This window comes from Podarcis erhardii (genome assembly GCF_964252035.2).
Source record: "Podarcis erhardii genome assembly, chromosome: 7".
NCBI classification, from domain to species: Eukaryota; Metazoa; Chordata; class Lepidosauria; order Squamata; family Lacertidae; genus Podarcis; species Podarcis erhardii.
This window is the reverse complement of record NC_138511.1, coordinates 92,443,323-92,470,191: the sequence shown is the minus strand read 5'-3', so window position 1 is coordinate 92,470,191 and position 26,869 is coordinate 92,443,323. Positions and strand designations below refer to the sequence as shown.

The 26,869-nt window shown below is 49.2% G+C and overlaps 1 protein-coding gene across 4 annotated transcripts in view; it reads left to right on the top strand.

Moving 5' to 3' along the window:
- Window positions 1-20,487, top strand: part of LOC309345660 (uncharacterized protein) — a 43,719-nt gene extending 23,232 nt beyond the window's left edge. For 2 of the 4 annotated variants that reach the window (XM_081868916.1, XM_081868915.1), the window contains 3 exons: window positions 4,793-4,875; window positions 15,427-15,553; window positions 17,301-20,487. In XM_081868916.1, coding sequence (XP_081725042.1) covers window positions 4,793-4,875; window positions 15,427-15,553; window positions 17,301-18,538 — 1,448 coding nt within the window. In that variant the 3' untranslated portion in view covers window positions 18,539-20,487. Of the gene's footprint in view, window positions 1-4,792; window positions 4,876-11,602; window positions 11,660-12,123; window positions 12,683-13,331; window positions 13,414-15,040; window positions 15,124-15,426; window positions 15,554-17,300 lie in introns of those variants that run through there. The other 2 variants (XM_081868914.1, XM_081868913.1) reach the window with 2 other exon arrangements.
- Window positions 20,488-26,869: the final 6,382 nt, after the last annotated feature.

Here is a 26,869-nt window from a genome sequence, read left to right as displayed (position 1 = left end):
CCTTCGGAGTGAAGCATGCGCTCTTGGCTTCTGTAATATACTCAGAGTCGCAAAGTGATTTCATGCTCTTTATTCAGCTCATAGTGGTGAGGAGGAATGAATGAAAGTCCCCTCAAAGTATCTGCTTTATATACATTATTTACACAATGGGCTGCACATGATTGGCTAATTCTGGAATTCTACTGTAAGCCAATCAGGTTGTGGATTCACTTATATCTGGAGCATGATTGGGTGGTTCCTGCCAACCAATCATACTGCTGCATTGTTCTAGGACCAATCAGACTGCTGCATCCTGAATCCTATTGTTCTAGGACCAATCAGACTGCTGCAATTTGGATCCTATTGTTCTAGGACCAATCCGACTGCTGCAGTTTGGATCCTATTCAACTCAGTACATAACACCCCTACCCTCTAAGTTCCTGTCCTGCCCGGGAGGTCGCATTCATAGTCCTTGAGGTACGCTGGCGGCCTACATGTGCGTTGCGGCCTGGGGTTTTCCCTGGTCCGGGGTTCAGGTTCTGGCTCGTGTTCCAAGGATGCTGGCTGTGATGGCGCCGTTTGGTCTGGTGCAACCAGCTTGCTCAGTCATGGTTCTGATTCCAGTCTCCTTTCGGCCTCACGGATCCTCTCTGTATTTACTGATTCCGCCTCATCTGCTGGCCTCTCCTGCTCTATGGGCCTCACTGCCCCTCTGTTCCCTTGGCACTCCTCTGCCCTTTCCTCCTCCTGGTTTTCTCCCGGGAATCGTCGCCGTATCTGGTCGCAGTGGCGGCGCCAGCATTGCCCCCCATCCGTTAGCACCTCGTACGACACGGGGCCATTGACCCTGGTGACTGTGGCAGGTACCCATGCTGGGCCTGCCCCAAAATTCTTTGCGTACACTGGGTCCTGGGCCTCGAAGGTCCAGGGGTTCCTGCCTTCCCCCACCACTACCTCAACCTGAGCTCTATCAGGGTGAAGGCGGTTCAATCTGATTGCAAGGTGCTGACCCATTAGTAGTTCAGCAGGGCTCGGGCCAGTCGTTGAGCTGGGGGTGCTGTGCTGTGCTAGGAGGAATGTTGCAAGGCTGTACTCCCAATCCCCTTGCGTCATGCTGCGAAGGGTGTCCTTGGTGGTCCACACCATGCGTTCTGTTGGCCATTGGTGGCAGGGTGGAATGGCGCCGAACGGATGTGGCGGATGGTGTTCTGCGCTGTGAAGGTTTGGAATTCTCCTGACGTAAATGCAGTCCCGTTGTCGGAGACGAGAGTGTCAGGGAGCCCATGGGTTGCAAATAGCCTGCGTAGTCCCCGGATGGCTGCGGATGCAGAAGTGGACGGTACCAGTGCGACTTCCAGCCATTCGGTGTAGGAGTCCACCACTATGAAGAATGTTTTCCCCTGAAAGGGGCCAGCGAAGTCCACATGCGGGCGTGACCAAGGTGCTCGGGCGGACTCCCAGGACTGGACTGGGGCCCTTGGGGGATCTGGGCGGGATTCTTGGCAGGCCTGGCAGTGTTTGACCCAGGCCTCTATCTCTCCGTCGATCCCCAGCCACCACACATAACTCCTGGCCAGGGCCTTCATTCTTACTACCCCAGGGTGTGTCTCGTGTAGGGCTGTGAGGACCCTTTTGCGGAGGGGCTGGGGAACAACGACCCTGCTTCCCCATAACAGGCACCCCTTGTGGGCCGACAGTTCATGTTTGCGGGTTGTGTAGCTAGCAAATTCTGGCCCAGGGCTGCTGCTGGGCCATCCCCTCCACACCCAGTCCAGGTCCCGGGAGATGACCCTATCTTTCTTGGAATGGTGTGCAACTTCTTGTGCCTGAATGGGGCGGTCAGGAAGCAGCTCCAGGCTCATAACCTCTTGTGCAGGTGCTGGGTCGGGGCCTGTTTCCGGTAGTGGTAGCCTGCTGAGGGCGTCCGCATCGCCCATCGCCTTCCCCAGGCGGTGAATCAGTGCATACTGGTAGCTGGCAAGGAAAATTGACCACCTGAGGACGTGAGGAGACAGCACTTGGGGGGTCTGCTTTTCAGGGGCAAACAAGCCAAGCAACGGCTTGTGGTCAGTCACCACGGTGAAGGGCCGCCCATACAAGAAATCATGGAATTTTTTTACTCCCTTCACGATTGCCAGACCCTCCTTGTCGATTTGTGAGTAGTTCTGCTCGGTTGCGTTGAGTGTCTGGGAAAAGTATGCCACCGGTACCTCTCTTCCATCTGGGAGTTGGTGTCCCAGGACAGCGCCAATGCCATAGGGCGAGGCGTCGCATGCTAGCACCACCGGCAGCCTCTCGTCGAGGTGTGCCAAGACCGAGTTTGAGACAAGCAAGTCCTTGACTGCCTGGAATGCAGCCTCCTGGTGCTGGCCCCACACCCAAGGGGCCCGCTTGTCCAGGCGTCTGTGTAGGGGCTCCACTACCGCTGCCTTGTGGGGAAGGAAGGAATGGTAAAAGTTCAATAGTCCCAAGAAGGCCTGAAGTTTAGTCTTGCTCTTGGGCGCTAGGGCATCACAAATGGCCCATACCTTGTCCCCAGTTGGATGGACCCCTTCTGCGTCCAGCATAAATCCCAGAAAGTCCACCTGAGGCACTCCTAGTAGACATTTTTCCCGCTTCACCTTGAGACCCGCCGTCTGGAAACGGTGCAGAACGGTGCGGAGGCGGTCCTCAAACTCCTCTGGTGTGGGCCCGGCAATCAACACATCATCGAAGAAGGGGGTGACGCCAGGAATCCCTTTAAGGAGCGAGTCCATTAGATTCTGGAATATGCCTGGTGCCACACTGACACCGAATTGCAGCCGCTTTACCCTGAACGCTCCTCTGTGCGTCACAATCGTCTGTGCCTCTGCTGTGGCCTCATCTACTGGCAGCTGTTGATATGTTTGGGCCAAGTCCAGCTTGCCAAAAAATTTCGACCCAGCCATGGTGGCAAGGACATGGCTGACCATTGGCACTGGGTATGCATGGGCCATGAGGGCCTTGTTTATGGTACATTTGTAGTCAGTGCAGATGCGGACCGAACCATTAGGCTTGACGGGTGTGGTGATTGGGGTTTCCCAGGGGGCATTAGGCACCAGCTCCAGCACTCCTTGCTCCACGAGCCGGTCCAATTCCTCGTCTATACGGGGTTTCAGGGCGAACGGGACCCAGCAGGCCTTGAGCCTGACCGGTCGTACTGTGGGGTCAAGCTGTAGAGCAATGGGGGGGCCCATATACTGTCCCAATTTCCCATCAAAACCCCCGGAAATTCCTTGCATATGGCGTCCACATCCACTTGTAAGGTAGTGTGGTTCACCCCGGTGATGGCTAGCCCCAGTAGTCCAAACCATGCCAATCCCAGTAAGCTAATGTAGGGGCCCTTGATCACAAGCAAGTCCAGTTGCCGCGTCCGCCCTCGGTATTGCACCCTGAAGGTCCCCACCCCCATTGTGGGGACCTTATGCCCCGGGACCGGCGGCTCTTGGATTGGTCATCTGATGCCTGGCGTTGGGTGGGCCGAGCTCGACACACCCGGGCGATGTGTCCCGATTTTCTGCACTGCCTGCACTCTGCATTGCGGAAACGGCAGGTCCTCCTCTCATGGCTTTCCCCGCAGCTTGCGCAGTTCCCTCCTTCTCATCGAGGCAGCTGTGGTATGTGGGCTGCTTGAGTGCGCTGCTGTACTCGGTGCACTTCCTCCCTGTCAGATCCTGAGTCGTCTGTGAGGTCTTCGTGGTGGACCCTCGGTTGGGATGGCAGGCTCGGCCGTGCCTCTTGCGTCGACCTCTTGGCAGCTTCCGTTGCGAGGGCCTCCTCCAGAGCGACCTGGAATGTTAGGTCCTTCTTAGCGTAGAGGCGTCGTTGCAGCTTCTCATCCTTCAGGCCACCGACGAGGCGGTCCCAAAGCATGTTCTCCAGCTCTGAGAAGTTGCAGAACCGGGCGGCTTGGCGGAGAGCGGTCACAAACCCAGTTATGGTTTCCTCAGGGGCTTGCCGCTTTGCGTAGAAGGCATTTCGACGAGCCACCACTGAGGGCTGCGGCGAAAAGTGCCCCTTCAGCTGTTCCATTATTGTTTTGTATGGAACAGTAGCGACGTCTTCAGGCGCAAGGAGAACCCGTGCGATTTCAAACGTCTCCTCTCCGCAGATGCTGAAAAATATCGCCGTCTTCTTCATCGGTGACCCCTTTGGCTTCTAGGAGGGTGAAACGGGAGGCGTACGCTTCCCAGTCTCCAGATGCTGGGTTGAATGGCGAGAAGCTGCTGTCAGTTGCCATTCTGAGTTCCTTGTGTCCCAGAGCTGAAGCCTGGATACACGGTGCGAGGCAGCGGTGCGGCAAGTGGCGGTGCTGCGTGTGGCAGTCAGCTCAGCGGGATCCCACCTTCGTCGCCAGTGAAATATACTCAGAGTCGCAAAGTGATTTCATGCTCTTTATTCAGCTCATAGTGGTGAGGAGGAATGAATGCTAGTCCCCTCAAAGTATCTGCTTTATATACATTATTTACACAATGGGCTGCACATGATTGGCTAATTCTGGAATTCTACTGTAAGCCAATCAGGTTGTGGATTCACTTATATCTGGAGCATGATTGGGTGGTTCCTGCCAACCAATCATACTGCTGCATTGTTCTAGGACCAATCAGACTGCTGCATTCTGAATCCTATTTTTCTAGGACCAATCAGACTGCTGCATTCTGAATCCTATTTTTCTAGGACCAATCAGACTGCTGCATCCTGAATTCTATTGTTCTAGGACCAATCAGACTGCTGCAATTTGGATCCTATTCAAATCAGTACATAACAGCTTCCCACTTACCTTCTTCTCTCGCAGGAGACGGAACGATGCCAGCAAGACCTGCTTGTCCACCTTTTCTTGGTGGGGGAGGGGAAGCTGCCCCTGTGGACCCAGAGCAGGTAGGAGGAAGGGGCCATGTGGGGAGAGAGGAAGCCATGGACTGGGGGACACAGAGGAATGGTGGGAGGAACCGCCAAGGAAGGAGGGTTGAAGGCTCAAATAGGCTTCTAAGCAGTTCACACCCCATACCAAAGAGTGGCCAGGATTCACCCCATCAGTCCCACAATGGGGCTTTCCCCCTCTCATTCCCCTGCGCACCTTGGAGATGTCTATAGGGCTTCAGGAGGGTCCTCCCTGTCGCGAAATCTTTGCCGCACTTTAGCAGAAATGCTAAAGTTCCAGGTCTTTCAGTGCAGTATATTTATTGTGAGCTCTATATATGCTTCCCATCAAGAATTCACATTGGAGGCAAACTGTAGTAGTGGCTGTATACAGATTTAATTTTAGGAAACTTTAAATAACATGAGGGTGAGGTTTGCAGCCGGGTTCTTTGCCAAATCTTGTGCCCAATAGGAATTCCTACTACGTACCCAGAACGGTGACTTGCAAGTCTTTGGCCAAGGTGTTTAATACCTTCTTCACAGGTTTTTAGCTGGGGCAATTAGAATAAGATCCACCATTTGACTCTTGACTCAGAACCCTTAAAAGTATTTTATATAACTGACTTTTGATTTTTATTCTTTGTATATCGTATTGTTATTTTATTGCTATGGCCGGTTGGTGACCCAAATTATGATTTATTCCTTCAATGCCTCCTTCACGTTATGACTGGTCTAAATCCTTTTTTAAAAAAAATAATATTTATTCAAATTTTGAAGGTTACAAAAAGAATCAAAAAAGAAAACAAAACAGTACATAAAAGCAAATTACATCCAAGAAAAAGTAAAAAAGCAAAAAGAGATAAAAAAGAAAAAAGGTAAAAATACATACAATCCAAAAGAAAAAAGAACAAGTCAAACCTTTACACATTTTTCTTTTACAGATAGGTAGCCGTGTTGGTCTGCCATAGTCAAAACAAAATAAAAAAATTCCTTCCAGTAGCACCTTAAAGACCAACTAAGTTAGTTCTAGGTATGAGCTTTCGTGTGCATGCACACTTCTTCAGATACACTGAAACAGAAGTCACCAGACCCTTCTATATAGTGAGAAGGTGGGGAGGGGTATTACTCAGAAGGGTGGTGGGAATGGGTGATTGGCAGATAGCACCATTACTACAGCAACAACACCATTACTGGCCCCAACAACATCACACATACCATCTCGGGACTATTTAATTGCTCATCGTCTAACATTGTGTATGCCATCAAATGCCAACAGTGTCCTTCAGCTCTCTATATTGGACAAACAGGCCAGACCTTACGCCAAAGAATAAACGGACATAAATCTGACATCAGGAACCACAAGACAGAGAAACCAGTAGGAGAACACTTCAATCTCCCAGGACATTCTATACAAGATCTCAAAGTAGCTGTTCTATTACAAAGGAATTCCAGAAATAGACTGGAAAGAGAAGCTGCTGAATTGCAACTTATCACCAAACTTAAAACCATGGAGAGACCTGGTCTGAACAAAGACATTGGATTCTTATCTCATTACACATGACAAAGCCATTTTTCACCTTCTCACCCCTTGCTTTTTCCTGTAAGACCTATTGCAGTCGTTAAGAGTCGTCAACAGGCTCATCACAGCTATCTGCCAATCACCCATTCCCACCACCCTTCTGAGTAATATCCCTCCCCACCTTCTCACTATATAGAAGGGTCTGGTGACTTCTGTTTCAGTGTATCTGAAGAAGTGTGCATGCACACGAAAGCTCATACCTAGAACTAACTTAGTTGGTCTTTAAGGTGCTACTGGAAGGAATTTTTTTATATTTTTCTTTCTTTAACTTATTTCCTTGACCTCCTCACACCTCCCCTCTTTGTATTCTAGTTCAGATAGGTATTTCAGCAAATCCTTCATCTTTGTTTTTATCCTAATAATTTATCTTAATATACTGTAATTTTTCATTCTCTCTTTCACCAATTATCCATCCATTTTTACTTATTTCTCATTAAAACTGATATATTTGAACTTATTCTCTTAAGACGTTTCCCCTAGGGTCATAAAAATTTCATTCCACGATTTTTCCATCTCTCATTAATTTTTTTTTTTTTTAAAAAAAAATCTTGATATATACACTTTAAATTCCCCATTTTCTTCCACCATCTCCCCTCCCTGGTCTCAGCCCCTACCAACAGTTCCATCAACCTCCCACAGTCCATCAACCTGGAGATCTGAAATCCGAGGCTCTTAACTCTTCTTCATGTCCCATCTGCCGATCTTCTTTATAATCTTTGGTACTAAGAAGCAATTCTCGGAGGGGGGGGGCTCCAACCCAACGATGGTCATATTCCTTCTTAACAAGTCTGCCAGATTTCCAAAGTTAAGGGTGGGGCCCATAAAGTATTCCAAATATTGTTTCACACTTCTTCCAAGTCCAAAGGCCCCAAAAACTCCAATCTCCTCCTGGCTCAAATTCATATCCCAAAAGTCATTTGATCCCCACATAAGGTGATCTTTCCACCTTTCATTTTCCAAATCATGCCATGCTCCTATCTTCAAAAACTGGCTTCTCCTAATTACAGTCATATAAGGCCTCAACTTATAATCCTCCATTTGCCTCTGTAGGGTTAAGGCTGTGGCCAAAATGGCGTCTGGCACGTTTCCTTGCTGCGTCACTGGCTGTCCATGCCAGTCAAAAACTTCTTCCAGCTCCCTTAGCTCTCTTAGCAGAGATCACACAGCGGGGAAAGCTGTTGCTTTGTGTGGGTAATAAATCACACTGCAAAGCAGACTTTTTTCTTATCTTCAATAGTCTTTAATGAGTAGCATAACAACATAAATCAGCCCGGGGAACTTGCTGCCATCCCTCCGCTTTCCCGTCAAAAGCGAAAGAACAAAGAGACACAGAGAAACACTCCCCTATGTGAACATAGCCACGCCTCAGAATGTGAGACATCAATCAGAACTGCTTAACCCTGTAAGTTCTGATTCTCCTCACAAAGGCTCCCCCTTGTTTATGCTCCACAACAGCAACTTTCTCCTTCTCTGGTTCCTCAGTTTGTTCAGTTGAAAAAGATTCCTGTGCCGGATTCTTATCGACTTCTATGCTGATGCCCAATTTTGTTCCCAAAATACCAACACTGGTAGCCATGGCATCTATCTGTCCATGCAGCTTTCCCAACAGATAAAATGTCCTATTCAGTACAGACGCTACTTCTTTCTCAACCGACATCTTGGGATGTTCAAGGTCAAAGCTAGTTTCTCAGAGCCTTTATCTTTAGAACCAATTTCCCAGCTACATTCTTGTAACAATGTCCCAAAACTCCCTCTAGAGGGAAACAGTCTCCATTTATCAATCCTTTCCAGCACAGTCCCAAAAGTAAATTAGTAACAATTCCAATTACCTTTCCTTCTTTTTAAACACAGAAGCAGACAATGGAAACAATGTCTTTCTTTTGTATCTTGACAGCTAGCTGTCAAATCTGTCAATTCACCGTCGATGGACTCCTCGCAGACCTCTCCCAGGTTCAGAGACGTGGCGCTTCGATTCCTAAATTTTCACCTTCTCCTGCAGGCTTCCCCTGCTTCCAAAGGAGGTATTAGTGACAGTTTCAATCAGTGGAATTTTAATCCTTTACATAGGGCTTTCCCAGATCTTAGTTAACAACTTCTTTGCTTCAATCTATTTACAGAAAGGGGAGGTGGACTTCCTGTTTAAACCTTCCCCGTTCGATGCCAAATTAAATTATTTTAAAAGTCCAATTTCCCATTCTACTCACGGGTTGTTTGAAATCCAATTGTCCACAGGAAAAAGTCAGCGCTCTCCGGCAACGGCTGTGCGGCTTCACTCCGTAAAAATAGCGGTCGATTCAACACACCGCACCGCTCACCCTACGTCTCTTCAGATCCCCGAAAAAGGGTTTCCCTGCGAGTAGGGGAGGCGCTCCTGGTGTCAGCCGAATCCCACGTTCCCAGGCATCCTCCGCCTGGGATTTTTGAGGGGTCTCCGCCTTCCCCGTGGCGGCAAGACCCGATTTTCACGGAGTGGGTTCCTCTCAGTCAGAGGAGCTCCGCCATTGCCGATGGCGCTAACCCGGAAGTCTCTATGACTGGTCTAAATCCTTTCAGGATGTCCTTGGCATCAAAATGAAAGCCTATCTGGTGCCCGGAGAGCATGGCGAGGAAAAGGCCTGCCAGGGGGATGTCCTTGCAGAGCCTCTCCCCCTCTGGGCCTTTCCTGCTCCTTCTGGGGTGTTAGGTTTTTAGCCAAGAGAAAGCTTGCTCTTCTTGTCTCCTCTTCCCCCCTCAGTGACTGTACAGCTCTGCTGCAGTCCCTTCCCAGATACAGAGAGTGATCTGGGGTGTCGTGGAATCCTAGAACCGGAGAATTCTGCAGGTCTGCCCAGAACTCATTGCACTGAGGGGCAGGGCAGGGACAAATGCAAAGGGGCACTGCCTGCCAATCCAATTCCCTGAAATTCATCACCCATCCTGAGACCCTCAGAAGAAGATTCAGGAGGGGCCTGGGCCCCTGACCAACCACATGGCTGGATGGTCATTTCCACCATTCCAGAGGCGAGACCCGCCATCCTAACCAGGGAGGGGTGTTGCTTTACTTGCCAACAAACAGGACATGCACGCCTGTTTGTTGCCATCAGGCTGCAAGAAGCTCAGGGGAAGTGGTGGGTTGGGGCACCTAGGAGAATATCCTACACCCAAAGATGCCCCATGTGGTTATCGGACAGACTAAGAGCCCTGGAGCTGGAGGAGGGAGACCTGGGCCCATTTAACCCCATGGCTAGGAGCTTTGGAGGGAGGTGGGGAAGATGGGGAGTGAGAGGAGCTGGTTCTGGGTGGAAACATCCACTCTGAGGAAAAGATCCCCAGCTAGAGAAAGGAGTCTCTGAGCTTAGTGGGAAGGACAGTGTGTGGTGTCCTGGGAGAGTAAATCAGGCCAGGAAGGAACTGGGAGGCTGAGCCAGGAGAAGGAGGAGCTGGAAAGAGACCGGCTGCTGAGCTCTCATCCCAGTCAGGAGGGGAGAGATCCTTCTAGAAAGAGAAGACTCCCAAACCAGAGATCCCTTGGGTCTTTGGCTTGGAGTCCCTCGGGAGTAGGGTAACTGGCAGAAAGTGCCACCTTGTTAAGAGCCAAAGTCTTAAGTGTGAAACAACTGAGAAAACCTTGAAGGGAAATAACATTGTAAACTGAGGTATCCTAAGTTTTATCCACTCGTGTCAAAAACCTCCTTGTTAAATAAAATCGTTAATGTTTATTTGAACAATTCTTGCCTGCGACTCCCAATTAGTAAGTTTTACCTCACGCGAAGGACAGATTGTGAAGCTGAGGCTCCAAGACTTTGGCCACCTCATGAGAAGAGAAGACTCTCTGGAAAAGACCCTGATGTTGGGAAAGATGGAGGGCACAAGGAGAAGGGGACGACAGAGGACGAGATGGTGGGACAGTGTTCTTGAAGCTACCAGCATGAGTTTGACCAAAGTGCGGGAGGCAGTGGAAGACAGGAGGGCCTGGCGTGCTCTGGTCCAGGGGGTCACGAAGAGGCGGACACGACTAGATGACTAAATGACGATGACCTCACGCAAGTCCCCCACAAGATAATCTGAGGTAGTTGGAGGGCATTTGTGGAAATCGTGTTCTGTGAGGTGGGCGCACTATATTTAAGAGAGAGAACGGGCCCAAGGCTGCCGGGGGGGGGGGGGAAGAGCCCCTGCGTCTTCGCATATTACTTGGGGGCAGAGGTGGGATATGAAGTTAAAACCCACACAGATCCCATTTAGTTTTGAGCGGACTGGCAGACTTAAACATTCATGAGGAAAACCGGGTGCTGCCCTTACGCCCACAGATACGTGGAATTTTGAGTGAAATATACTCAGATCTCAGAGAGGATGAAACCTCTGATTCCCTCACATTTAAGGAGAGAGTGAAAGTGCGCTTTGGACTGACTGCAGAACAAAGCCAAAAAGCCTTTGGTGAAATTAAAAGGAAACCAGGAGAGACTTAGGCCCAACTGGGCAGCCGAATTGACCAAGCTCTGGACAGACGGGAGGAAAGTTAGATGAGCTCAAACAGCTCATCCGTTCAGAGCAATGTTTTCAAGAGGTTCCTGCTCATTTAGGCTGAAAACAGTAACGGAAGTCTCTACCTTGGGAGAGGAAATCCAAGGAGACTCAGGGGGAGCAGTAATACTCAGTCCCTTCCAGAAAAAGGAACCCAGGGAGGAAACGACAAGCCTGAAGGGCGGGCCCAAGGGTGCCGGGGGGGAAAGAGCCGTGATACGAAGTAAAATCCCACACAGAAACAAACCCAGAGACACAGAACAAGCAGTTTAAGAAAGGAGTGAAGTTCTTTGATTAAAGAGAGAAAAAATTCCTGTCAGAAAATGACCAGCAAGCGCCAAGCCAAAGAGGCTCAGGATGACCCAGCTGCTGCGTCTGAGGAGAATCCTAATATATTGAATTAGAGATGATGAGACCCCCCCCCCTCTTCCCCGCCCCGACTCCCCTTCGCAGCCCCAGGCAGAGAGACGGGCTCCTCCTCCCGGACACGGGTTCCCCCTTCACACGCACACGCGCCCAGTCCCGGGTTCTGGGTCCGGCTTCCTCCCTGCCTCCTCCTCTCCGCCCGCTTGACGCCCCGGGCTCCTCGGCAGGGAGAGAAAAGGGTTAAGAGGCGCCGAGCTGGCTTCCTAGAGAGGACAGGAAAGGAAAACGGGCCGCTCCTCCCCCCTCTCTGACGTCCCTTCCGGGCAGAGCGTCCTCGCCTTCGCCTGCCGGGCTCTGGTGGGTCTCCTCTCGGGGGAAGCCTGGGGAACTCCCTGCCTCGGGAGGCGGGAAGGGGAGGGAAGAGAGGCTGGGGGTCCGGTAGGGAGCCAGAGGGAGCTCAGGCCCCTGGCCAGGGAGGTGGGGCGGGACTGGGAGACAGGAGGGAGGGAGAAGGACCTTAGGAGGGACATAATTGTGAGGGAGAAGGACATTAGGAGGGACATGAGGGAGAAGGACAGGAATACCTCTGCTTACAAACCGTCCTCCTTGCAAACGCTTTAGCTTCTCTCTCTAGGGCATTTCCCCTCCCTAATTCTTTATTTGTTTGACCAAACTGTGTGAGGCAGTGGAAGACAGGAGTGCCTGGCGTGCTCTGGTCCAGGGGGTCACGAAGAGGCGGACACCACTAAATGACTAAACAACAACAGGGACGGTGGCAATCCAGCCCTGGTTCCTAGGAAGACTCATCCATGCTTCCTCAGGGAACATTCTTCTTCTCTTGGCTGTGTATTGATCTTACAATAGAATAGTGTGTTTGATTCGTAGGATTTGTTGCACCTTCCATTAGAACTTGACAGAGGACCAAGGGGCTCCTTCCGATCTCTTGGAGACTTCCGGAGAGCCCAGATGGATGAGCAAGACTCAGCTGGCCCTGAATCAGGAAGAGGCCATGCCATGGAAACGGGGAGCAGTGGGGGATTGCGTGAAAACTCCGTGCAGAAGATCCTGGGTGAGGAGGACACCCTTTGCTCAGAGGTGCAGAGCCAGCAGCTCAGGCAGTTCTGCTACCAGGAGGCCAAAGGACCCCGAGAGGTTTGCAGCCAACTCTACCACCTTGACCATCAGTGGCTGAAGCCAGAAAGGCACACGAAAGCTCAGATGTTGGACCTGGTGATCTTGGAGCAGTTCCTGGCTGTCCTTCCTCTGGAGATGGAGAACTGGGTGAGGGAATGCGGAGCGGAGACCAGTTCCCAGGCGGTGGCCCTGGCCGAAGGTTTCCTCCTGAGTCAGGCAGAGGAGAGGAAGCAGGCAGAGCAGCAGGTGAGAGAGACTTTCCTCTGGATACTCCCCAGGGGCTCCAAAGAGGAGGGAGAGTATTCCCAAATCATTTCCTAATGGCCCATCCTTTTTTGGAAAGCATCTAGGAACAGATCTTCTTCTGCTTCTGCTTCTGCTTCTTCATATTATTATTATTATTAATACTACACCCATGTGCCTTCCAGCACATATAAAAGCATAAAAAGACATCAGATGTCTTCTAAAAGTTATGCATTTTCTTATCTCCTTATCGCCTGATGGGAGGGCATTCCCCAGGGTGGGGGCCACTGTGGAGAAGGTCTTCTGCCTGGTTCCCTGTAACTTCACTTATCACAGGGAGGGAATCAGCAGAAGACCCTCGGAACTGGACCTCAGTTCATGGAGACGCTCCTTTGGGTATAGTGGGCCTTTCAGGCCGTTTAGGGCTTTAAGGTTCAGCACCAACACTTTGAATTGTGCTGGGAAACGTTCTGGGAGCCAGTGAAGATCCTTGAGGACCAATGTTTCATGGTCCTGGCAGCCAACCCCAGACACCAGTCTAGCAGAAGCAGGAAGCCGCTTTCACCTCTGTCCCCCGAAAGCCCTTGCCTCTGCCATTCCTTTTCTAACCCTTCTCCCCATTCTCTGTTTTGAATCCTTGCTGCTGTTTCAGAGGAAGGATCTTTTGGCAGAAATGGGTCTTGATTCTTCGGAGGCAGAGAAGACTCGGTTGGACGCCAGAGTGAGGCCTCTGGGTAAGGAGGAAGGAGTGTTTTCTCCCCCGTTTTGTCACATTCTCTTGGTTTTGAAACTAATCTGTGAGTTCTTTGCATCTTTTGGGGGAAGACACCTGGAGCCCAGAGCTCGGGGGGGGGGAGAGTTGTATTTTTGCACAACTATTATATGAAATGGGTACAAAGGTCCAAATGTACTCAGCAGGGGAGACGTTTACGATAGTAATTTAATTAGTTTTCAATTACAGTTCTATAATAGCCTCATTATAAAAATGCGAAATTAGAATAGAATTACTAATATCAATCTTTAAGATATCAAATTATATAATATAGGTGCCCCCCCCCCCGCAAGCTATAACTGATGGTTTGGTGATTTTCTTGATTTCTGCATTCCAAAATCTTATTATTTTCAATTACCCTCCTGTCAAGATAAGAATCCTTTATACAATTAATATATAAAGGTACAAGTGAGGCACTCCTGCGATATCCTTACTCTTCCCATGTGTGGCAATCTTCCTGTTCGTGATGTTTTTTCCTGTCCTTGTAAAATATTCTGTCATATCTTTTCCTGGTTGTTGCTCTTCTCCATTATTCCTTGAACGGAGCTAATATCCCATTGTGGTTTCAGAAATTCTCCATCGCTCTGTCCTGTGCTTCGTTGTTTGGCAACTTTAACAGCAGCTTCAAAAATCACACTATCCCAATAAATAACCTCTTTTCGCCATTTTTCTTCTCGGCCTGGGATGGAGAGGGATCGGTCAGAACTGCAAATGACTCAGTAATGAACCTTATCAGCTCCCTCACAACTTTCAGATTCCTCACATCCCTCTGTCTGGCCTAAGATAAATGCGCATTTATCCAATTAGATTAAATTCCAAGTCCTTTTAGCATTAATCAGTTCAGTCTGTATATAATAAAGGATGGGGAAGAGTCAGCTCTAATTTTCCATCGTAAACATTTTGCAAAATAGAGCTTCCCTCCCTTTTTCCTTTTTGTTTTTACACATACAGTTCCATTTGATGTTATATTCCATAACTGTAATCCAGTTTCATCCCTGCACACCTGTACATATATAATTTGAACTAGCATTCAATCACAGGCTACCAATTCATAAATGTAGAGAAGAAAACTTTGTATAAAGAAGCCATAGGCTCCCCTCCCCCCACTCACTGTCTTTTGAAGCTTATTCTCAAATTCAAACCTTAAAGACCTTGCAGCTGGTTCAAATCCACAGTTTATTATCTCTTCCAGCAATGCCTGTACATTAGTCCAAATTGAGCTCTGATTGACAGGAGAACCTCTGCTTCTTAGTGGCAGTGAAGGAGGGTTTTCGGCAGGCGAAGGGCTTTTGCACTCAGCGCCTCCCTGCCTCCCGCAATCCATGCCGGAGCCGGAACCTGGTACCGAGACGAACTGGGAGTGAAGCCCGTTCCCCCCTGTCCCTGGAGGCAACTTGCAAGGAGAATTACCCTCAGTCATCCTTGTTTTTCCTTCTCCAACGATCTCCCGCTGCCTCCATTAAGGCAGAGCAGAACCGGAAGCTAGCAGGGGAGACTTGGACGAAGCCCCACCTGTACTTAGAGATGCACTGTTTCACCTCGGAGAGAAGCAGGCGCTCACGGTTTCCACTTACCTTGGTCTCTCCCAGGTGACGGAATGATGCCACCAAGACCTGCTCCTTCATCTTTTCATGGTGGTGGAGGGGAGGCAGCAGCTGTGGACCCAGATCAGGTAGGGGGAAGGAGCCTTGTGGGGAAGGACTGCTTGGATGCAGAGGAATGGTGGGAGGAGCCAGAGAAGAGGGAGCCGACTGGGAGGAGGAGGAGGAGGAGGAGGAGGTGTCTGAAGCTGGAGAGGGAAGGGGGCTGAGGGAGCAGAGGGAGTCTGGGGCAGAGAGCAGCCCAGACTCCGAGGCAGAAGCTGCAGCAGGAGAGAGGAGGGATGAGGAAGGCAGAGAGGGGTCTGGCCGCTGTAGAAAACGACAGAGCCAAGGGAATGTTCTCTAAGAGGACAGCCTTTTTCCTGTTCTGTTAGGGTCCAGTGTGCTTTGAAGATGTGGCTGTCCATTTCACAGACGGGGAGTGGGCGTTGCTGGATCCTGACCAGAGAGCTCTGCATCAGGAGGTCATGGAGGAGAATCGTGGGATCTTGGACTCTCTCGGTAAGGCGCCCTATTGGATCATCCTATCTGTTTTGTAATTCAAGACATCTCTCTATGTGACAAACCTCTGATATTTCGATGGGGCTCAACAGCGCCACCCACAGCACCTGGGATGTTAACACTCCCACAGCAAACCTCGGAGGGATGGCTATTGATTATTTTCCCTGTGAATATTCTTCTTTCAGTTCTGTCGTTTAAAACCACGATCAGGCTGTCTGAACTGCCCAGGCCTTCTTAAATGTAGGATTCAGAGTGATTTGAGGTGTTGAAGTAGCTTCAGTCAAGTTTCCTGCTTTTGTTCTTGCTTCTGTCTCTCTCTGGTTGACCAAAGAGTCGCTTGACATTGGAGATGGCACAGATTCCACGACTGAACCAAACAAACTCCATCCCAAAACAGAGCCAGGCTTTTTGAATCTCAGGCAGTGAACCCTGTAGTAACAATAATGATAATTTTATTATTTTTACCCTGCCCATCTGACTGCGTGGCCCAGCCAACAAATAGAAAAACATAATAAAACATCAAACATTAAAAACTTCCCAATACAGAGGTGCCTTCAGAAGTCCTCTAAAAGTTGCATAGTTATTTCCTTGACATCTGATGGGGTGGGGCGTTCCACAGGGTGGGTGCCCCTACCGAGAAGGCCCCCTGCCTCTTCCCCTGTAACTTCTCACAAAAATGTAACATTTAAGTACAGTGGTACTTCGGGTTAAGAACTTAATTCGTTCCGTAGGTCCGTTCTTGACTGTTCTTAACCTGAAGCACCACTTTAGCTCATGGGGCCTCCTGCTGCCGCTGCGCTGCCAGAGCACGATTTCTGTTCTCATCCTGAAGCAAAGTTCTTAACCTGAGGTGCTATTTCTAGGTTAGCGGAATCTGTAACCTGAAGCGTATGTAACCTGAGATACCACTGTAAGGAAACATCCAAATTGCTTTAAGGTGATGCACATCATCATTAAATTTTTAGCCACTACAGAAATTTAAATCTGGGAGCTGCTACACACATTTGTTCAATATACAAAATGTATTTTTCAGCACACAGAAGTTCATTCCCCTACCACAAGGTAGCTATGACCAAGTCAGTCCAGAGTCAATGTTCCCAAATATTTCTCAAGCTCTTACAATTTGTTTAGATTTATTACTGCATATTGAACAACGTAGCATATTAAATACAGTTGTACCTCGGGTTAAGAACTTAATTCGTTCCGGAGGTCCTTTCTTAACCTGAAACTGTTTTTAACCTGAAGCACCACTTTAGCTAATGGGGTCTCCTGCTGTTGCCGCTGCGCCGCCGGGGCATGATTTCTGTTCTTATCCTGAAGCAAAGTTCTTAAACTGAAGCATTATTTCTGGGTTAACAGAGTCTGTAACCTGAAGCGTATGTAACCTGAAGCGTATGTAACCCGAGGTACCACTGTATATCTTAATTTTGAACAGGGAACTTTCCCGCTTTGGCCACCTTTAAAATAATAATGAAAGCACATTTTATTTATGAAGATAGTACAGATCCATATTTAAATTTGAACAAAATGACATTACCAGGTTAAACTGTACTTTTAAAAACTAGAGAGAGAAAACATATAATATTCAACTTGATTTGTATACAAAACTAGACATTTTTACAGAACAAAAGGAACATTTTAACATCTAACTCCCTTCAGTTCTTCTCCTGTCCCAAGCATTAATGAGCATTGTTCCATAATTTGGGACTGCACTTCTTCCTGAGACTCTAATCCGTTTGCCTCTTAGTTTCAGGTGGTGATGAATTGGAAATGAACAAGGGAGACCACAACGAAATCCACAGAGTGGAGGAGCCATATCAGGATTCAGACTGTGGAGAGGGCTTCAGTCAGAGCTCCCATTCCACTTCCCATCAAAGAAATCCCCTTGAGAAGAAACCCTATCAGTGCTTGGAATGTGGAAAGAGCTTCACTCAGAGTGCCCATCTCACTTCCCATCAAAGGATTCATACAGGGAAGAAACCCTATCACTGCTTGGAATGTGGAAAGAGCTTCACCTGGAAAGAAAGTCTCACTTCCCATCATAGAATTCATATCCGGGAGAAACCCTATCACTGCTTGGAGTGTGGAAAGAGCTTCAGTCAAAACCGGGGTTTCACTTCCCATCGTAGAATTCATACAGGGGAGAAACCCTATCAGTGCGTGGAATGTGGAAAGAGCTTCAATCAGAGGGCCCATCTCACTTCCCATCAAAGGATTCATACAGGGGAGAAACCCTATCAGTGCGTGGAATGTGGAAAGAGCTTCAGTCAAAAAAGCAGTTTCACTTCCCATCAAAGGATTCATACAGGGGAGAAACCCTATCACTGCTGGGAATGTGGAAAGAGTTTCAGTCAAAAAAGCAGTTTCACTTCCCATCAAAGGATTCATACAGGGGAGAAACCCTATCAGTGTGTGGAATGTGGAAAGAGCTTCAGTCAGGGCTCCCATCTCACTTCCCATCAAAGGATTCATACAGGGGGAAAACCCTATCAGTGCTTGGAATGTGGAAAGAGCTTCAATCGGAGTGCCCATCTCACTTCCCATCAAAGGATTCATACAGGGGAGAAACCCTATCAGTGCCTGGAATGTGGAAAGAGCTTCAGTCAGAGCTTCCATCTCACTTCCCATCAAAGGATTCATATAGGGGAGAAACCCTATCAGTGCCTGGAATGTGGAAAGAGCTTCACCTGGAAAGAAAATCTCACTTCCCATCAAAGGATTCATACAGGAGAGAAACCCTATCAGTGCGTGGAATGTGGAAAGAGCTTCCGTCAGAGCTTCCAACTCACTTCCCATCAAAGGATTCATACAGGGGAGAAACCCTATCAGTGCCTGGAATGTGGAAAGAGCTTCACCTGGAAAATAAGCTTCACATCCCATCAAAGGATTCATACAGGGGAGAAACCCTATCAGTGCCTGGAATGTGGAAAGAGCTTCAGTCAAAAAAGCAGTTTCACTTCCCATCAAAGGATTCATACAGGGTAGAAACCCTATCAGTGCCTGGAATGTGGAAAGAGCTTCAGTCAAAGCAACAATCTCATTTCCCATCAGAGAATTCACACAGGGTAGAAACTATTTCAGTGCCAGGAGTGTTATTGGAGGGATTTATGAAAGTCTGGTCTCATTTTTTAAGTTCTTAACACAATTGGAGCTCTTCAAAGGACTTAGAGCTCCCTGAAAAAGCTAAAATCAAGACAGGTTTGGACAAGTTCGTTTCTCTTTGAAGGAAAATATTTCTTCTACTCTGAGCCACTTAAAGAGAATTGGATTCCTGCAAGACAACCACTCTTATCTGGACGTCTAAATTGCTTTGTCCTCTTGGACACATTATTTCTTTTTTCTGTTTTATGGTTCCTCTCAAAGTAATTATTTGGTTTATTTGTTTAATTCGAATCTTAATTTAAGAAATTGGATTTTATGTTAAACATCTTATGTGTGTTGGGTATCAGGCTGGAAGGAAGAGGGAGGGCTGGAAAAATGCAGGAATCAGGATCCCTTAAGAAAGAGTTATTTTGTGACCTTGAGAAACTGATAAGGTGCCGCTGGAAAATAGGCTGCTTTGAGAACAAGGGAGAGGGAGATTTTAAATATGGCAGTTTAAAAACAGTTTACACCAGGCCTGTGTTAAATTTGGAGTAGCTATTAGCCCAAATTGATAGAAATAATGAAATGGAGACAAATTTGACCACTAAAGCAGAGACACTGAGAAAGAAAACAGAAGCACTAGATGTCTCCATGAAAGGAAGGGAGGAGAAGTCTGAAATGCTGGAAGACAAAAAATGGAAATCAGAACAGGAGACGCTTAGGATTGATGTGGACGGTTTGGGTGGGAGATAAGAGGCAACTGCGGGCGCTTTGGCGGTTCTTGAGATGAGACAGAAGCCCAGCCTCTGAGACGGAGAGGAGGGAGGAGAGCAGGATTTTAGCAAAGGTTTGAGCGGAGTGGCTAGGAGTGGAAGAGGAATTCATGGAGGAGGCGCCACCCTCACAGCCGGGGGTGGTGGCTTTTGGGTAGAAAACCAATGTGAATAAATCCCCCCAGTGCCACCCCCTGGCCGGTCTTCCTGTCTCCCTCTCCCTGTGCTCCCACCCTGCCCCAATCAAAGTCCCAGCCAGCAGCTGCCCCCCAGGCCTTCCTCCGCCCATCTTGGGGCCTCAAGGCATGCGGGCAGAATTTGGTGGGGGGCCAGGCTGGGCTCAGGGGTCTGCTTTCTTCTCCTTGCACTGGGAAGCTTGTCTACTAACTAATGGATAAAGAGTTGTTTGGAAGACTAAGCCATGTCTACCCCCCACCCTGTTTTGAAATAAAGCCTATTTAAGAACTGGGGACACGGAGGAAGGAGAAGGTTATGTACTAAGCTTGAATCCTAGAACAATTGGCAAGTAGGATCCTAGAATGCAACAACTGATTGGCTTGCAGGAAAAGACCAGTCAGGCTCCAGGAGGGAAGCAGAATCTGTTAGGATATTTCCGTTCCTCCTTAAAAAAGGGAACAGGCTGTTGTGTGTCACATGCCTGGTTACTTCGTGCTCACTGGGAGTTTCCGTTTTGTATATAGCTTTTGTTCTGGCTGTTTTCCTTGACATGGATGCAAGCAGTCATGTTTTTTCTTTGTTCTGACCAACGTTGAATAAAGCTGTAAATATCCTCTCCTGGGTGAATCTTCCGTTGTGGAAACTCTGCGAGAAGGGCCTGCATGAGTCTTGGAATGCGTCTGAGGCTCGTGTTGCTAATTGACTGATGCTGTTCCAACGGGAGACCGGAAATCGTCTGGAGACGACATGGAGGCCTGATGCCTCTGTCTCCCTGGCAGGATCCCAACAGAAACAGCCAATCAGATGGGACTCATTGTGTAAATAATGTATATAAAAGTCTGAGGTTTGGGGGGCAATTAAATCACTGTTTTACAAACTGCAATAAAGAGCATGAAATCACTACAGGACTCTGAATATATTTCACTGGCGATGAAGGTGGGATCCTGCTGAGCTGTCTGTCGTGCACCGGATACAGCCGCCACAGGCAGCACAGCATCGCACCGCGCATCCAGGCTACAGCTCCAGGACCCAAGGACCCAGAAGGGTGACAAACACCCACTTCATGCCGTTCAGCCCAGCCTCAGGAGACTGGGAAGGATACGCCACCTGCTTCCAGTTCCTCCCGGAGGCAAAGGACGTCATGAGACACAGCCAAGAAGAGGGCAATCTTCTTCAGCATCTGGAGAAGAAACGTTCAAGATCACCCAAGCCCTCCTCACTCCCACAAATATTGCGACCGTTCCCTATGAGACAATAATAGAACGGCTGAAGGGGCACTTCTCGCAACAACCCTCGGGGGTAGCGTGTCCAAATGCCTTCTAGGCAAAGCGGCAGGTCTCCGGAGAAACCATAACCAGGAATGTGACCTCCCTCTGCCAGGCTGCCCGGCTCTGCAACGTCACAGAGCTGGAGAACATGCTCCGCGACTGTCTGGTGGGCGGCCTGAGGGAGGAGAAGCTGCAGTGGTGCCTCTACGCCAAGAAGGACCTGTCGTTCCAGGCTGCCCTAGAGGAGGCTTTAGCAACTGAAGTTGCCAAAAGGTTAGCGCAAGGATTCCAGTCAAACCTGTCGTCCCATCGGAGGATCCACCATGAGGACCTCACCGACGACTCAGAATTCGACCGGGAGGACGTGCACTGAGTGCAGCAGTGCACATAAGCTATTCAGGTGAATATAAATCCTGCGTCCAGCCAGGCTTCCCTGCGCAGCCTCTGTGTCTCTGAAGCTTAGAAGCTCTGGCCTGGCTGGAGAGCAGAGTAGCAGCAGCGGTCCTGCGTCCGTGTGAGAAAAGGGATAAATCAAGTCCAGAGACAGTTCGGTTCTTATCTCTAGTAGCGTTTATTTACAAGCCGTAAATCGGTCTCTTTCCATCGGAGCTTTCCGACATTTCTCTGTGCTTCCAAAAGTGCACACACACACAGCCGGCAGCCTCGGAACTGAGCTGTGTCTCTCGGGCAGAAGCGAAAGCAAGTCTGCTCACAGACTGTGACGCACTTCTCTGCGTCAAGCTCCTCCCAGATACAGGACACCACGGAGTTTTAACCCTGTCAGTTCCAAACTCCACACCCCCTCTTGTCCTGCATCTGGGGACAATAGCCAACAATGCTTTCCCCATGCACAGACCCTCACAGAACTCCTCGTGCTTCTGGAAGGTTAATGGTTTTGTGAAACCATCAGCGAGGTTCTTGGTTGAGGGACAGTATTTCAGAGCAACTAGCCCCTCACAAACGCTCTGACACACATTCTGAAAACGTATGTCCAAATGTTTGGTCCTCGCCTTGAATTGCCCCGTCTCAGCCAATTTAAGGCACGGTTGATTATCTTAATGCACCACAACGGGCAGACAATCCTCTCCACAGATTTCCTCGACCAAACACACATAGAACTCCAGCTCTCTGCAAACCTCTGATAGCACACTGAACTTAGCTTCAGTAAATGAAAGCGCTATGAGACTTTGCTTCCGGGACTTCCACCCGACTACTGAGTCCCCAAACTTCACCACTAAGCCTGACACTGACTGGCGATCCTCAAGGTTAGCCCAATCCGAGTCCACCCAAGCAGTCAGCTTGACATCGCCCTCAGCTGACATCTTAAGGCAAAAGTCTTTGGTATCTTGCAGGTAACGTAGCACCCGCTTTATACCATTCCAGGCCTGCACACTAGGACTTGAAGCCTCTCTACTGAGCAGATTGACAGCAAACGCTATATCTGGTCTGCTCCACTGTGACAGATACAACAGACTACCCAGAGCTGACTGAAAGAGTTCAGTATTTTCGAACACAGCGCGCTCTACTTGCTGACACTCCTTCACGTATCCAGCCTCCATGGGTGATCTGGCACCTGCACAATCAGACATCCTGAACTTCTCAAGCAACTGTTCAATCTTACCTTTCTGGCGAAGCAAAAAGCTTCCATCACTTGCTCTTGTGATCTCTATGCCTAAATAGGACTTGACATCTCCAAGCTGCTTCAGCTTGAACCGCTTTCCAAGCTCTCTAGCAAACTTCTCCACCTGTTTACCTGTCTGTGCCATGATCAAGATATCATCAACAAACACCAGCACCACTTGCTGTTTCAAGCCTGAATCTCTAATGTAAAGACAACTGTCTGCAAGGGATATCTTAAAACCTAGCTCTTCTAAGGCTTCATGTAGGCACATATTCCAATTTCTGGCAGATTGGCGTAATCCATAGATGGACTTGTGCAACCGCCACACGACGCCTGGCTCACTGACTTCAAACCCTGGAGGAGGAAGCATGTACAACTCCTTGAGATCTGAGTTCAGGTAGGCGACATCTACATCAAAATGGTTCACCAACCAACCTCTCTGTGCTGCTATCGCCAAACTCCTCAGCACCTGCCAGGCGGCTTGAGCCGATTTAACGCCCTCCAGATGGGGCAACAGCAAAGTGTCCACACTTTCTTGCAACATGCAAAGCTCCCTCTGCTCTCTCTCACTCAGCAGAGCAGTAGCTTGCGTGGGTGGGGCTGGCTCCTTCTGGACTGGACACCAGAGCCCTGTGGCCACAAACCACCCCCTTGCTCTTCTTGACCAGGCCTTCCAGTTGGCCCCATTTAGCCTCTCACCGGGGTAGCTCTCTTGGCCCTGCTGTGCCTGGGCAGCAGCCATTCTCCTCCCCCCGGGGCTTGAAGCGTACTCACACTGTTTGCCAGCAAGCTGGACCTCCGAAGCAGCCGTCTTCCTTGGCTTTTGGCTCCGCTCTCCAGCATCGTCTCCCACTGCCCTTCCTGGCAGGAGATCAAAGCAACTCAAAGCTGGCAGCCTTGCTCCCTTCTCACACTTGTCAGGAAACACGTAACTTCCATAACCTATTCGGGTGAATATAAATCCTGCGTCCAGCCAGGCTTCCCTGCGCAGCCTCTGTGTCTCCGAAGCTTAGAAGCTCTGGCCTGGCAGGAGAGCAGAGTAGCAGCAGCGGTCCTGTGTCCGTGTGAGAAAAGGGATAAATCAAGTCCAGAGACAGTTCGGTTCTTATCTCTAGTAGCGTTTATTTACAAGCTGTAAATCAGTCTCTTTCCATCGGAGCTTTCCGACATTTCTCTGTGCTTCCAAAAGCGCACACACACACAGCCGGCAGCCTCGGAGCTGAGCTGTGTCTCTCGGGCAGAAGCGAAAGCAAGTCTGCTCACAGACTGTGACGCACTTCTCTGCGTCAAGCTCCTCCCAGATACAGGACACCACGGAGTTTTAACCCTGTCAGTTCCAAACTCCACATAAGCTGCACGCCCACCACGACAGCCTCATCCGGAAGACGGGAACTGTGCAAGTTGTGGGGAGCCACGAGCAGAGGACTTGCCATTTCCGCAACGCAGAATGCCGACAATGCAGAAAAGTGGGACACATCGCCCAGGTGTGCCGTGCCTGCCCTGCCCGACGCCTCGAACCAGATGGCCGACCCAAGAGTCCCAGGCCCTGTGGTCTGACACACCAATGCAACTCGATGGAGATCACAGACTGTCAGGGTATACCAGTTGCCTCATTCTAATGCGGACAAAATTTACATCGAGGCACAGATAGAGGCAGCCCCGTGCCGCCTGGAGCTTGATACAGGCTCACTCCTGTCCATACTGGAGAGCCAGTGTGGTGTAGTGGTTAAGAGCGGTAGTCTTGTAATCTGGGGAACCAGGTTCGATTCCCCGCTCCTCCACATGCAGCTGCTGGGTGACCTTGGGCCAGTCACACTTCTTTGAAGTCTCTCAGCCCCACTCACCTCACAGAGTGTTTGTTGTGGGGGAGGAAGGGAAAGGAGATTGTTAGCCGCTTTGAGACTCCTGAAGGGGAGTGAAAGGCGGGATATCAAATCCAAACTCTTCTTCTTCTTCTTCTTCATAATTTTGGCATGGACATTAAGGAATTGTGTCTCAGTGGTGGCTCCAAGTTTGGCCAGCCCCATTCACCCTCCGGGAGACTTCCACAAACGCAAGGTCCCCACGATGGGGGTGGGAACCTTCAATGTACAATATTGAGGGCGGAAGCGGCGGTTGGACTTGATCGTGGTCAAGGGGTGCTACGTTAGCTTACTGGGGTTGGCGTGGTTTGGGCCACTGGGGCTAGCCATCACTGGGGTGAACCGCACCAGCTGCCACGTGGAAGTGGACGCCATGTGTTGGAAAAACATTAAAGATTATCTACAGAAATATTGTAAAATTAATGAATGTTAAAAAAATGATGGAATGAAGTTATATGGCTTTAGCAGGAATATAGTAAGGAATTAGGTACAGATAGATTTTTAATGTTTTAAAGGGGAAAAAACAAGGCTAGAATATGTTAAGATAAATTACAGGACAGAAAATAGAGGAAGATGGAAAGGAATTGCTGAAACAGTTAATTCAAGTGGAATACAAAAATGGAGGTGTGAGGAGGTCGCCGACACAAGTGAATGAAAGATAAGATTTGCAATTATTGAATGTGTTTTTAATTGTTTTTGTTTTGTTTTGTTGATTTAATGTTTTACGGTTTGTGTTGTGAGGTGTTTGTGTTTTTGTTTTTTGTATTGTATTGTTTTGTTTAATTCTTTTTTCTTTACTTTTTTGTAATCTTTAAATTGCTAATAAATATCATTAAAAAAAAAAAGGATGTGGACACCATGTGCAAAGAGTTTTCAGAGGTTTCCGATGGGGCATTGGGGTGATTTACTGCCCCTCCCCTCCGTTGGCCTACAACTAGACCCCGCCATACGACCCATCAAGTTCAAGGCCCACCAGGTCCCGTTCGCCCTCAAAACCCCGCATTGATGAGGAATTAGACCGGCTCGTGGAGCAAGGAGTGCTCTAGCTCGTGCCTAATGCCCTTGAGAAACCCCAATCATCACACCCGTCAAGCCCAATGGCTCAGTCCACATCTGCACAGACTACAAATGTACCATAAACAAGGCCCTTATGGCTCATGCATACCCGGTGCCAATGGTCAGCCATGTCCTCGCCACCCTGGCGGAGTCTTAAAGGCCACTTGATCGGGGACAAGGTGAGGGCTATTTGCGACGCCCCTGCACCTAAGGGTAAGGCAGAACTCCAAGCCTTCTTGGGACTATTGAACTTCCGGATGATTCCTGGGGGGAAACTGCAAGGAGGGCTGGAGAGAGGAATCCCAAGGGGATAGCAGAAGGGTGAGGCCCATAGAGCAGGAGGAGCGGGTAAGGGAGGCAGAACTAGGAAGTCCAGAAGTGACCGAGGCTGAGAAGCCACAGGAACCAGAACCACAACCGAGTAGACCATTGGCGTCCAAGCCAATGACCCCGTCACAGCCGGCAGCCCTGGAACAAGAGCCGGAACCAGGAACCCCTACCGAGAGACACCCAAGACCACAACACATACGCAGGTGACCGGCATATCTCAACAACTACGAATGCTAACCTTCTGGGCGCAACGGGAACTTAGAGGGGAGGGGGGTTATATACTAAGCTTGGATCCTAGAACACAAGGCAAGTAGGATCCTAGAATGCAACAACTGATTGGCCTGCAGGAAAAAAGAGCCAGTGTGGTGTAGTGGTTAAGAGCGGTAGTCTCGTAATCTGGGGAACCGGGTTCGCGTCTCCACTCCTCCACATGCAGCTGCTGGAAGACCTTGGGCCAGTCACACTTCTCTGAAGTCTCTCAGCCCCACTCACCTGACAGAGTGTTTGTTGTGGGGGAGGAAGGGAAAGGAGAATGTTAGCCACTTTGAGACTCCTGAGGGGGAGTGAAAGGCGGGATATCAAATCCAACCTCCTCTTCTTCTTCTTCTTCTTCTTCTTCTTCTTCTTCTTCTTCTTCTTCTTCCAGGAGGGAAGCAGAATCAGCCAATCAGATGGGACTAATTGTGTAAATAATGTATATAACAGCCTGAGGTTTGGGGTGCAATTAAATCACTGCTTTGTAAGCTGCAATAAAGAGCATGAAATCACTACAGGACTCCTGAGTAGATTTCAGAGAATCTAATGCACCTTTGGTTGGGATTGTCCAGCAAGGAGATTGGAGATTGTTGCCAGTCAAAGGGTAGTTTAAGATGTGGGGGGGGGGAGAGCTCCTTGTGAAAGGGGGGGGCAGTTTTGGGAGACATTCCAGCTGTGGCATTGGCAGCCAGATGACGAATCCTGGAAGGGGACACTCCAGGCTCATCTAGTCCACCCCCTGCAATTTAGGAACCCCGGTTCTTAGTCCCGCCAGCTCCCTTGAACTGGGCAACTCAGATGCCTGGAGCAGCGCCCCGTTGGAGAGCAGCCTTGGCTCGCCTCTGGAGCTGGCCGGACCTTTTGGCCGGCTGTTTCCATCCCCCCCTGCC